Raw genomic sequence first — 13,647 nt, forward strand, 5'->3', positions numbered from 1 at the left:
AGGCAAGCTTAAAAGTTCAATTACGCTTTATTGGCAAATGTGTTGATAGCCTTGCACGTCACACACTCACTCAGACATTGGAGCATTAAAAAAGCATTGCCATTTCATTCATCATCCATCTCACACACATGTGTTTACCTTAATTACACATTCAGCGTCAATCAAAAGCGTTAACTGCCTCAACAACCAACAAGCTACAATAATAGTAGTTGCATGAAAGGGTTCACTTGGCTGAGTTCCCAGCATGCGACACTTGACACGCGACTCTTGTAGCCATTGCCAGGACAATGAAAGGAAAGCCGAGTAGAGAGTAGACGAGACGAGACGAATAGCAGAAAGCAGAGTCATCAGAGTAGACGACGGTTGCAAGGCAACAGTTAAGTTAAGGGAGGGCAGCGAGCTCAGCAAACATTGTTGTATGGCTCTATTCCGAGACTCAGCCTACAATCTGTACAGCAAGTGTGTTCCAAGCAACGGAATCTATGCTAATTTCACTAGAATTCGCTAAGGGTAGAGGTAGAAATTTGTAATTTATATCAAGAAAGAATTGCTTTCTTATAATAAATGGGAATTTAGTGGAGCAACATTATTTGAAGCGATTTATACATATATCAAGTACATTTCACAATGTTGATATATATAATACATACTTGAATTAGTGTTAATACTATCTACGAAGAATAAAGATAATGCGATTTAATGATAGATTCAAAGAGAGAGTTAAAAGTTTAACAGTTTAAAGGAATTTAAGTGAACAACAAAAAGAAAGGTTGTATTTTTTTTGGCATAACCAGAAATCAAGAAACTTCTTTTTTTAATTCTAATTATATAAATTAAAAACAAGAAATATTTCTCAGTTTTTATAAAACATATTAAACATAAACATATGATAAATAAATTTTGATGATTTTAGTTGGATGCCTAAAAGTATGCAACACTTTTTTAAGAACAACTTTTAAGTTGCACTTAAAACATTCGCCCAATTGAACAACCTTATAAGTAAAACATTACTTTTCTTTAATTTATAGCTAGAATACACAGCCTTAGTTCTACTTTACGACTCGATAGAACGCTTCGCATTGATTTCGCCTGAATTGAGGCGAAATAGATTTGGGGAAAAAGCGTAGCAAAGGGGAGCGAGAACTATGAATGTACCAGCACGTTTACTACACTTACACTGTTTATTGTTATTGTCTAGGCTGCTTGGCAGCTCAGTATCTCATTGCGTCCCCTTCTACCCCCTAAAGCTTCCTCTCCTATTCACCCCCACCAAAGTAGAGAAGGCTCTTTTGTCAGCGCGGCTGTGTCGAGTGGGTTTTGGTTTTTCTGTGCGTTGTTTGCCTGTGCTTAGCTTGCTTAGGCTCGAATTGTGCCATTTCAAGTGGTAAGGCGGCACGTGGCATTGTTGTTGGCGCCGTTGTTGTTGCTCTTCATATTATGAAGCGATTCCTGCAACATGTCGCATGGCTCAGAGAAGAAAATGACAACGCCCCAACGCAAATTGTGACTTGCGATGACTTTTGTGCTGGTTGCCCTTTAAAGTTGCCCCAGAACACAAATTAACTTTGAGCAAGTGCCGTGGCACATCGTGTCGAGTCCGTAGTCCGTGTTTGTCGTGTTTGCCGTGCTGTGTGCGGCGGCAGCAGGTGTAATTTATGAAACAACATTTTCATTTCTCGTTTCCGGTTTGCGTTTCCCCCATTTTCATTTAAAGCCATAAGCTGAGCCGATCCGACGCGTTGTCGACAGCGCTGTGGCCGTGATTTCAATTTACTTGTGGCTGATCGTAAAAAAAAAAGGAAAAAAACTTTTGAAGACTTAAAACACGACGACAAAAAGTGAACTGGATTGTAAACGAAAGCTGTATCTGCTGTCGCTTGTTTGTTTGTTTGTTTTTGATTGAGCTTGTTAAATTTATGCCCTTGCCCAGAGAGTTTTTGGCTCTTGATGCTGGTTGACAGCTTTTGGCCAACTCAATTTGCCAAGTTCTGAATTTTATTAGCAATTCTAGCATTTGGTTGTGGTTTTTCTTTTCTTATCATCGCCGGCACCTTTCTAACATTTTTCATGCCTGTCATTTATTTAATACAGACACTAGTTGTCACAACAATCTGTCAATTTGTCAAGCCCATCGCTGCTCTCTGATGACCCTCTCGATGATTCATTCGAGTGCAAACAGCAATCACAAATCACGAATCACACAATTCACACAATTCCCACGGCAACAAAAGGAATAAACATGAATATGATTTATGATTTATGTGTTAGTAATTGGGGTTGTGCAACAGCGTAGAAAGAAGGGTTACAAAATGTTATACTTGTATTATATAGTCCGGTTGTGTGTGCCTGCAGCAGGTTGCCCAATCGACCGATTCCTCATTTATTTGCTATTTAAATTTCAATTACTCAACTAGCGAGAGACCCTGAAAATTGCAAGTTTGTTGAATTATTGAAACGCTTGATTGAAGCTGAGCGCAAAATCCAATCAAAGAGTGAGAGTGAGAGTAAGAGTGAGAGAGAGAGAGAGTGAGGTAGATTTTTCAAGAGGGCTGTTCAACCAGTTAGCCAAACTTGTAAATAAATAATTGAGTTTTGAAAATGTTTACCAATTCCAATTTAAAAGTTAAATAGAAATAAATAAAATACTTCGTTCTCTTTCTGTCTCTGATTTTATTGCGCAGCCAGGCAGCGACACACTTATTGAAATTCTTAGCAGGCTTCATAATCTCTTCCTTATGAGTTCTTATAACAATTTCCTTGACTGCCATTCTCCGGTTCCCCAAGTATAAGAAGAACTTGTGAGTTCATCTTCTACGAAGTATGGGGAAATGACAAGGTAAACAGTTGCGGAGTTCGACTTTCGATTTTATTTTGCGTTTCTCCCAGCTGAATTCGAATAATAAAAAAAAAGAAGTGAAGAGAAAAGGAAACTTTTCAGTTTCGAGGTTTGTGTGGTGCGTGTGATTGCTCATACGTAACGTTGGACGTTAAAATAAAAATAAAAATAAAATGAAAAAAATAACGAAAAGAATGAAGAAAATTACGAATATATGTATAAAAGTTGAGAAGTTGAGAAAAAGCAAAACTGGGCGTGAAATGTGCGGCAAATGCGAGTGGCAGGTGGTTGAGTTGGTTCTATGGCAATTTACTCATGCTATGCTCATATCATATATAATAAGGCATGGATGGTAAGGTAACGCATGATGTTGCTACATTTTGTGGCTTTCGTGTGTTGTGTGTGTGTGTGTGTGTGTGTGTGTGTGTCCCATGCCTCGTTCACTTTCTCCTCGTTTCGTTATGGGAAGCACGTGATTTCGCTGGGGAGCATTTTAACTTAATTAGGAGCGGTTGAAGCATGCAAGGCAAGGGCACACACCAAAAGATGTTCCGACAAGCCGAAAGGACAGCTAGCTACACACACACACACATAGAGAGATTGATGTAATCCTCCTCCTGCGTTTGGATGAGGCTTACATAAATATTTACGTTATATTACCGCCGAGTGCTTTTGGCAGTCAAAAGATCTATGGCCAATTTAAGCCACAATCAATAAGCCAAAATGGAGTCATTAATGTTAATTTAACCATCTCATTCGCTCATACTCACTTTTTATCTTCTATCTATCTCTCTCTCTTTCTCTTCTATCTTTACAGCACAGAAATTTCTCATCGTCATCGCAGTCGGATGATGAGGGGAAAAAGCAGGAGAAGCACAAAAAGGGAACGTCGCCGTCATCGCTGAGTGGTAAGAGACTGAAAACCTTAAATATTTATTTTGTAAATATTTGACTTTAATGTGAAAATTGATTGAGAGTCAAGAGTCTCACGACTTGTTAGCATAAGCAGTTGGGGGTCGAAAACAAATCATTTTGAGCTACTGTTTCCATCGCAGAGGTCTCGCAGGGTGACGAGACGACACAGAAGAAGCAGCAGCAGCAACAGCCACAACAGCCAGAGACTGAAGTTAAAGTCGTGTGGGAGTATCCAAATGATAGTAAACTTCCAAAGAAATCTTACCAGCATATGGAAATCGCGCATAGACTTGGCGATGAAGTCGCCATCAGAGTGGCGAAGTTCCGAACAAATCAGAAGCACAAACAAATGCTCGCCAAATACGAGGCACATAGAAAACAGATGGAACTGGAATTGGAAAGGGAGAAACAAAGAATAGAAATGAAAATGAAAGCTGAGCAGAAATTGAATCCAAATGTTGCAGCGCCGCCTGCAAAGGAAGCGACGAATGCGACTCAAAAGCCAGACGGATCCGTGAAAGTTGAGAAAAAGCAAAAATCCGAAACGCGTAGTGAGTAACATAAGCTGCAGTTTAGCATTAAGTTTGGGAACTGTCATTTATATTACCTACATAACAGAGTCAGTAGCAAAGCCAGGAGTGAAAAGGAAATCGTCGTGGAGTCTATTCAATTGGATGAAACGTAGCGATGATAAAATTAAGAAAAATGAAACTTCCGGTAAGAAGTAGCTTAGCATGGGATGCGAAAGAGTATAAACCAGATATGCACAAACAGAAAAATGAATTAAGAGATTGCAATGAGATTTCGATTAAAACCGGAAGCAGTTTTAAAATTGATTCAACTACTCTGTAAATAAAGCGCAACTTGATAATTCACAATTTCTGTTGCCTACTTCTGGGCGTCAGTTAAATCTCAGTTTATGATACACAATTTATATTGCCTACTTCTAGGCGTCGGTTATATTTAATTTGCATAAATAGATTAGCTTGATATCATTCGTAATTAATTACTGCAATTTCGATTAAACCTGAAAGCGATTTCTAACTTAATCTTTAAGTTTTCTGTAAAGTACAACTTGATAATTCACAAATTCTATTGCCTACTTCTAGGCGTTAGCTAAATTTTACTGCTTGTCATAACTTAAATTTGCTATTAGCAGATTAGTTTACTATCATTCGTAATTAATGGCTGCAATTATCTAATTTTCCCCACACTTCTGCTGTGCAACCACAATTTTATGTATAATTAGCGAGTGCTCCATCGAGTTTGCAACTTTTAGTTGTATGAATAATTTGCACACAGCTGCCGCAGCTCATTAAATAAATGTTATATTTATTTAGTTGTGTTTAACTTACAATGTGTACAAAATTGAGCTCAAAATATATATATGTATAATATTATTTGGATAGTTCTTTGTTTTGGCTTTACCAGTAAAGCTAAGTAGGGGGCTTACATGTCGTATGTATAATGTGGGGGGATATTTGGAAATAGATTAGCTTAGGCTCTTATTATTGTTTTACCCCAACACCCAAAAGAGTCGTTGCTTGTTTATTTGCATGTCTTCACATTCTATCGTCGAGGCTATCGTAGAGTTCGCCATCGTTTGTCTGTCGTCGGCTCAATGAGTTGACACCATCCTGTGCCTGGAATGTCTGTGGTTGATGTTGCTCCTGTTGCTGCTGTTGCTGCTGCTGCTCCTGCTCTAGACGTTCTTGCTCTTTGGCTGGATCGTATATCTCGAATTCCTCGAACTCAATCTCATCGTATTTGCGTCGTTCATAGATGCTTTTGTCATTTGCCACATAATGTCGCACCACAGTCTTGTCCACAATCGATGCACTGCTGCTTGCATTGCTCAATCGACGCTCCTGTCCATGTGCTTGTGTTTGTATTTGCGTTTGTGTTTGGTTCTGATGAATCTCAATGGGCACAATGATTTGTTCACGACCAATGACTTCCTGCTGACATGGCTTGACATGTTCTGCTCCTACTACGACTGCTGCCTCATCATCCTGTGCATCATTGTATTGTTTTGTCAATTTCTGATTGCCCAGAGGCGTGCCTGGATTGCCAATGACTGGCTGCTGTTGCTGCTGCTGTCGTGATGGCTTTGCCAGCGTGTAGGCTAAATCCACATTTCGATTGCGACATACTTTGCTGTTATTGTTGGGCTTATCACTGCCACGCCCCGCACTTAAATCTAGGCGTATGTTCATGGCCTGACTCTGATATGTTGCTGTTGCTGCCTCTTCATCTCTTTCTAACTGCGTCTGCTTATCCAGCCCATTAGGCAACCGCTCACACTCCTGCGGCGTCATGTTTATGTGATTATTTACTGTCACTTGTCGTCGGACTGACGTTGTCCCCTCCAGCATTTCCTTTTTGCTCGCAGTGCTTTGACTGTTGATGGTCACATTCGCCTGGCCATCGGCCATCATCGTTGGCCGATTGCACTCAAAGTGATGAACCATCTTTCGCACCACCTCAGTGTTATCATCCTCCATTGTGTTTGCCTCCTCCTCTTCGGTGCCCGCCAGCTCCAAGCGACTGCTGCAGCTGTTCGATTTGACCAATTTGAATTTAATACCTGTAAATATGGAGACAGATGTCAGACAGCCAATCAAACATTCAATTTTAATTGCATTTTTATGTTACGTTTGACTCGCATACAAAATTAATAATGTCATTTGCCATATGCATAACTCGATCAATAATTTTGTAGGAAATTAATTGCCAGTGTGCAAAATGTCTAAAAACATTTTATGATTAAATAATAAATTTAACGCATCATTTTTTATGATTTAATTAATGAAATTTTGTGCAATTATTTCATACAAATTTTGGTGTCGACGTTTGTAGCATCAAAAGCATTTGCATAAATTGCGTAATTTAATTGACTCTCAAAATATTCAACAAAATGTCTAAGAACATTTTCTGATTGAATATTGTTCAATAAAATTAGCTCTATTAATTCAATTATTTTGATGGAAAAGAACATTGGTTTCGAAAAATCAAAAATGATATACAAATTTTTAATTTAAATTTACTTAATTTTGATTTGATTGATTTTAAATGTGTAGCATCAATTTGGATGGGTTTGTAATGAAATTTCGTGCAATTAATGTAATTGTTTTTGCATAATTTTAAAGGAGATTTTTTTAGAATCAAAAATATTGCAGATTTCTGATTTAATATTAAATGCCATCTGTGCAAATTATGCTGTAGAATCAAAATGACATGAATTGCGTAATTTAATTTGCTTAACAAATATTATCGAAAAATGGTGCAACAAAACAAATCAAATAGTTTAATGTAAACATGCTAATTTTTGCTCTCAATCAACTTTATTTATTTGTGATGCAAACAATTGTTTTTTTTTTTATTTAATGAACATTTAATTGTATTAATGGTGCCAGCAAACATGAACAGGTTTTTATTTAATGACTAAGTTAAGTTCATTTAGCAATAAATTCGCTGCAGTAAATTCAATACATTCAGAATATGATGCACTTTAATGGCTAAAATAAATTCAGTTAGCAATAAATTCGTTGCTTTTGACAAAATTCATATATTAAAGCAGCAGAATTTGCAAAATTTAAAGCTGATTGAAGTGCGAGTTAAAGAAAAACAAGAAGACGCTTGCGAATAGTGTAAATATAACAACCAAAAGAAAGCCTTAAAAACACATGCTTTAATAATAATAAAATGCTTGAACAGTTTAGTTGACACTCACCTTGATAAGAGTCCTGTTGCTGATCCTGATGCTGCTGCTGTTCAATGCACTCGTTGCATGCCTCAATTTGACGCACTCGAGAGCGTGTGCGTGTGGCAGCAGCATTCTCTCCACATCCATTCAACAGCTGAGGATTCAAGTGTCCTCCAGCTCCAGTTGCTGTTGCTGCTGTTGGCAGTCCTCGCTCTAGGACGCGTCCGCCATAGTAGGTGACCGTGGAGCCGCATTCGCGTATTTTGGCCAGCACATCCTGCAGGATAAGAAAGGGATGTTAGTATGCGTCGACGTTGTGTCGTGGTCAGCGAGCTTAATGTGCTGCCATCAAAAGTCCTTAATGGTCCATAAAGCCACACGCAGCAGTTGCCTTGTTGCCTGCAGGCAGAATACTTCAGCTGCTGCTGCTGCTTCTACTTACATTGCTCACATAATAGGACTCGCACATGTCCGTCTCGACATCATCGTCATACTCCTCGCCATCATCATCACCATCGCCATTGTGTTGATTATCTTCCCGCTGCTCCTCCTCCTCCTCCTGAGCTTCCGCTTCGAGTTTCGCCTGCTCGTAAATCTGACGATAGCGACTATCGCCAGCAGCCCCACCGCCTCCTCCCACACACCAGGTGCGTCGACTGGCCAGCTTGCCAGCCCTCGCCTTGGCATTGGCCGCATTGCTATTGTGTCGCCTTACGACGTCCAGCACATGGACACCCTTGCAGGCCATCAGCGGCGTCTCCTTGGCCATGGCTTCCGGTTCTCGGAGGTGACATTCGCCGCAGGGCGAGGATAAATCACCGCTGGAGATGCCACTCGATAGACTCGCATTGTCCCAGTGCTGCTTTACCTTGTGCTCCTCGAGCAGTTCCATGCCCTTGGGTTGCTCCTCCCCACCAGCGCCGTAGCTCGTATCGATTGTGAGATAGCGATAGCCGCGTGCTCTTCGGGTTTTCGGACTCAATTGGCAGGCGGAGCCGCCAAACTTTTGCTGCGATTGCACCAGGATGCCTTGGCCCGGAGTGGGCAGCACATGCTGCTCGAAGAAGCGACGCACATTGCGCACCGTATCTGGATCGGGTAGCTCATCCTCGTACAGTTCGCGATTAACCCGCACAGGTTGATAGAAGAAATGCCTCTTGGCTGCTGCGCCGCCAATTTGTCGCTGTCGCGGCTTCTTCGCCGACGTCGTTTGTTGTTTGACCAACTTCGGAGGTTTGGCAGTTGGACCTGAAGTTGTGCCTCCCACTGTGAGTGGTCGCTCAATCTTGGTTCGCACTGGCTCCACGATGACCACATTGTTGTTGCTCAGCAGTTCTTGGAAACTGTAATCCTGCAGATACTGTATTAGACCATCGAATTGTGCCTCCTTCTTGTTGCGCGCTGTGAGAATGTTGCTTCGGATCAGCTGCTGCGACTTGAGCACCTTGTAGCGTATGTGATCAAATTGCGCTGCATCCTCATCGTCATCATCATCACCGTCCGGTGCAGCACTCACAATTGTGGCCTTCTGTGCGCCATCCCCCAGCTCTACAATCTCTATGGACGGTGGCATGATGCTGCAATAATCTGCCGACGAGTTTGTTGCAGTTGGTGTTGACTTTTCAGTGACGCGGTCACCCAACTGAAAGTGCAACCTCGCAGCTGAGTCTTCAATTGTTTGCGGCTTACTCGGTTCACTTGGCTCGCTGCCCGCCGCAAGTTTGTTCCAATAGCATTTGACGGCATCCACTTTTTGTAGGTACTCAATGGCCACCTCACCTCCGGCGTTGCTCACTGTACTCGCAATGCTGCGAGCGCTGCTGCGACGTCTTAGGCTGCCGTTGGCAGTTGGGTCGTGGCCATTGTTGCTGCTGCTGCTGTCGACGACATGCAGAATCTGGGGACGTGACATCTTCTCGGACGTGGCCAACACTTTGATGGGTCGTGCCTTATAAATTGGTGCGCCAGCACTTAGCACACGACGTTCGGGTGGTTTGCCACTTGCGGTGCTGCTCGAGCGACGCAAAGAGCGTTGGGAATGCGAATGAGTAGATGCAACTGCGGGCGGTTGAGGAGTGCAGTTAACGCTTGGTTTGGTTTCCTCTTGAATAGCCTCGGTTGCAATGATATTGTTCTGTGCGTCGGTGACAATAATGCGAAAGGATTGCTGCTGCTGTTGCTCTGGCTGCTGCTGTTCGGTTTGCTCCTTGCGTTGTCTTATCTCTTGGGCGCGTCGCTCGATTAGCTTGCTAAAGTTCGCCACCTCAATGTGGGGCGCTTCCTTGGGCTGTTCGGCCAACGAAATTGACACCGACAGATTATCCTTATCGTCGTTGTCGTTGTCGTTGTCCTCTGCCTCTGTTAAAGGTGGAGGTGGTGGTGGCAAAGGCAACTCCTCCTCGTCCTCGTCCTCTTCCTCCTTCTCCTGTTCAACTCGCACTTCCACTTCAATGGGTGCGGGGAATATCGCTTGCTTGACTTCGACCTTGTTAGCTTCCTTTGCTGGTTTTGTCGTCGTTTCCTTTTCCGCCTCCTGAGTGGACGCTTCCTTCTCGCGCTGCCTTTCGCGCTCCTCGTGCTCGTACTCAATTTGCCTGGCCTTCTGATGAGCCCGCCCAAAGCGTCGTATCGAATCGTAAGTCTCCGCTCGGGTCACCACCTGATTTTGGCTATGCTCGGTCGTTGCCTTCTGTCGCTTTGATTCCTTGCGCTGTTGTTGCCGCTGCAGATTGTACGATGTCCGCAGCTCCTTGTCGATGCTCTCGCAAACTTTCAGGCTAACGCCAATGTTCACATCCGGCAAACTATGATACTGATTCTCAATCAGATTCGATTTGTGCGTCGACGTAACCACAAACGTATCGGTGGCCTGGCGTTTCAGTTCCGGCGGAACTGCAGTTGCAACTGGCTGCTGCTTTAGTTCCTGCTGCTTGCGCTTTTCGACCACACTCAATATCCGAGGTTTGCTCGCCGTGCTCGATGTAATGGTTGCCGGCTGTTCAATCTTTAGTATCTGTGTAAAGATTTGTGTTTCTAGCTGCGGTTTCGCTTGCTGCTCCTCTTGCTCTTGCTTCTTGTGCTGCTTGGGTTGCGGTTCGTAGACCGTGTCCTCAATGGAAATGTGTAGCAAGCTGCGTCCCTCTTCGCACTCGGTGCTGAGACTTGTGCGCTGCTCAAAGGACTCGCAACTCTCGCCAATCAACGTGCACTCGGAACTGTCCTCGGACGACAAATAAACCGAGTCGTAGGCAATGAGTTTGTCCAGCTGTTCACTGTGTCCGCGTTTTAAAGTGCCATCGCTATCGCTGGCTGCTGTTGTGTCTGTGGGTGTGGTCAAGCTCTGTTCCTCTTCCTCTTGCTGTTGTTGCTGCAACTCTCGCTCGTTGCCTTCTTCCTCGCTGCTCTCAAAGCGTGTGCGTGTTGTGGTCGTCAAGCTAATCAGCTCGTAGCATTCCTCAACCTCACCGTTTTCGCCCTGCTGAAAGATCTGTTCAATGTGTGTTAGATCGTATTCCTGCTCGGATAACGAGGGACTGTCTGTCTGATCGTCTGAGTTGCTGTTGCTCGTCGTAGTCTCTGGAAAGACGCTGCTCTGACTGTGCTCGGGACAGGATTCGCCACCTAAATCAATGTGCCGCTGATGACAATGATGATGCAATCGATGCTGCTGCTGTTGCTGGCGACGCGATTGATAAATTCGTGGTCGCTCGCTGAGCAATGTTACTGCTTGCTCAAGGGCTTCAAATTCAAGAGAAGACGGCTGCAATTGATCGGCGTGATTCTGATGTAGGGAATTCTTGAAATAGTCCGAATTGAGACTCTCGAGATCGCTCTTGTCGTTGTGCCACGGATGCAGCTGCTCGCTGAGACCCAATGCCAAGGCGTCCAAGCGTTTCAAATTATCGTAGTAGACATCAAAGTCGCGTGCCTCGCCGCGCTGTTGCTGCTGTTGTCGCTGTCGCTGCTTTTGCTGTTGCTGCTTCAGCAACTGTTGCTGCTGATGTGAATCGCAAGTGGTTGCGCCGCTGCTGTGACTCTGTGCGTCGGCGTCTGGCTGCTCACTCGGCTGCTGATGTTGTTGTAGCTGCTGTTGTTTGTTGTGCAGTCTGTGGAGAGCAGAAGAGCAATACAATTGTGATTACAATGATGACAGCATTGTTTTGCATTTGTCGGTTTAAAGTTATTGCCAAGCTCAACTGATTTCGGCCTTCATCTAGTAATTGCATTGACATTGACTCACGCAACCAAACAACTGAATCACGTGCTGGCAAAGGGACAAAGCTTCGACTGCAACTTGACTTAAATACATTTGCTTTTAATAGCTGCAGGCAGATTGATGTGGAGAGGAAGTCACGGCCCTTAACTAATCTGTCATTACGACGACACATTTAGCGTAGCCAGAACACAACCCCGGGCTAAGACCTCAGCTCACGTTGCACTTTTGTCGCAACGATTTGCGGCAAATTAAACGACAGTCGAGGGGGCGATGTTAAGCTGCTGCTTGAGTCGCGTCGCGTAGCATCCGCTGTCAGAGCTGTCATTGCCAGGACGCGATGTGTGTGACGTTCGCTTGTCACTGGCTAAAAGCTTTTGCAATGCACCATAAATCAGAAAAAGGATGCGCATCATGTGGCACTCAAAAGTTTGGCTAAGCTCACACTGAAAGTTATGCGAAAAAATTTTTTTTCCGCACACAATTAGCACATATCAGTTATGCAATACTAAAACACACACCAAACAATGGCTGCTACTTTTGCCACGCACATTAAACGCAGTTTTGTGGTCGCTGAAATGCAGACTGCAGCAATAATAATTACCCCAAATGACAGCACACAATTGGCCATTGGCAATCGACGACCGACAAACCGATAAATCGACCACAAAAACACACAGAGTCAACCTGTTGAGCGTCGCGTAACAACTGAAAAGACGCCGTCAAATAAATTGACTTGGACTATGCGGCGTATGCGTGATGTGACTTGCAGCTCTGTGACTACACTAGACAACACAACAGACTTTAACTACTGCTTTACTCTATAAGTACAATTATAAAGTGCAATTATAATGAGAGTTACTCAATTGATAATTGAGTTCTCATGGCATCGACGAGAAACGTTCGCTTCTCATGTGCCAGTTAAATGGGAAAAAATTAACGATTATTTGTGAGATGACACGTTAAATAAAATACTTGACAAAACGACAGACAATTTGTGGAATATTACTGAACCTTGCTAGATTAATTGTATTTATAATGAAACTATCTTTGAAAGCGAATGGAATTGATGTAGTGATAGGTAGATTTGCTTAAGAGAAGTTTTTCTCAGCTGGAGAACAAAATTTACGATTATTTTCTGATGACACATCAAACAAAATACTTGACATAACGTCGAGTTTGCTAGAGAACAAATAGATGATTATTTTAAAGTGACACGTCAAACAAATTACTTGACAAAACGACAGACAATTCGTGGAGTATTACTGATTAATTGTGTTTTTAATAAATTTTTTTTTAAGAGAATGGATTTGAAATAGTGCTAGGTAAATTTGCTAAAGAGAAGTTTTTCTCGTATTAAACGTAAAATTGTTTTTGTTGCATAGTTTGCTAAAGAACAAATTTACGATTATTTAAAGATGACACGTCCAACGAAAGACAAATAATGCTAAGTGTCAGCTTAATTCTGAAAGTTTTTAGCAAGTCAATGGAGTTGACTGAGAGAAGTTTTTCTTGTTTGCAAATTAATGTATTCATTTGACGTTAAACAAGTATTCTATATTAAAATATTAAAAGCAATATAAAATTGTCTTTGTTGTCTAGTTTGCAATAGAAAATATTTGCACTTTTTATTCTAGAATTATCAAAGTTTGAATCTAAACTGGTCAAATATTTTATAGATATTTTTGTATTTATCAAGTTTGCTTATAAAGCCTTTTCTTGGTACCTTGTTATCTAAAACGTGAAATGATTCAAATTTAGGTCGATTCGGCCAGCTTAATTTGTTTTAATATTTGATGGTTTGAAATAAGTTTTTTGTTGAAAAGGAAAAAGGTTAAAAACCTTTTAGTTTGCTTATGAACGAAATTGCAGCTTTATTTTATTTTTTAAATTTTATCAAAGCTTGTTTTTTGAATCTGAGTTCTTCAAAGCGTCATTTATTAATTTGTCGAGTGAATTCTTTTTTGTCATCTTGTT

General features: G+C 42.1%; 2 protein-coding genes across 12 annotated transcripts in view; one reads left to right on the forward strand and one right to left on the reverse strand.

The window, feature by feature from the left end:
• Positions 1-13,647, forward strand: part of LOC133843238 (calcium uniporter protein, mitochondrial) — a 55,067-nt gene that overhangs the window by 9,891 nt on the left and 31,529 nt on the right. For 5 of the 9 annotated variants that reach the window (XM_062276687.1, XM_062276686.1, XM_062276685.1 and 2 more), the window contains 2 exons: positions 3,654-3,744; positions 3,892-4,302. The exons of 1 other annotated variant lie outside the window; for it this stretch is intronic. In XM_062276687.1, the coding sequence (XP_062132671.1) occupies positions 3,654-3,744; positions 3,892-4,302 (502 nt within the window). Of the gene's footprint in view, positions 1-3,653; positions 3,745-3,891; positions 4,303-4,369; positions 4,630-13,647 lie in introns of those variants that run through there. 3 more of the 9 variants (XM_062276688.1, XM_062276689.1, XM_062276691.1) reach the window with 2 other exon arrangements.
• LOC133843235 (protein javelin) overlaps positions 5,075-13,647 on the reverse strand; it is a 29,874-nt gene continuing 21,301 nt past the window's right edge. The window contains exons 4-6 of one of the 3 annotated variants that reach the window (XM_062276678.1): positions 7,900-11,563; positions 7,485-7,734; positions 5,075-6,338 (exon numbers count right to left, since the gene is read on the reverse strand). In XM_062276678.1, the coding sequence (XP_062132662.1) occupies positions 5,314-6,338; positions 7,485-7,734; positions 7,900-11,563 (4,939 nt within the window). In that variant the 3' untranslated portion in view covers positions 5,075-5,313. Of the gene's footprint in view, positions 6,339-7,307; positions 7,427-7,484; positions 7,735-7,899; positions 11,564-13,647 lie in introns of those variants that run through there. The other 2 variants (XM_062276679.1, XM_062276680.1) reach the window with 2 other exon arrangements.

This window comes from Drosophila sulfurigaster, chromosome 3, assembly GCF_023558435.1.
Source record: "Drosophila sulfurigaster albostrigata strain 15112-1811.04 chromosome 3, ASM2355843v2, whole genome shotgun sequence".
Lineage (NCBI taxonomy): Eukaryota > Metazoa > Arthropoda > Insecta > Diptera > Drosophilidae > Drosophila > Drosophila sulfurigaster.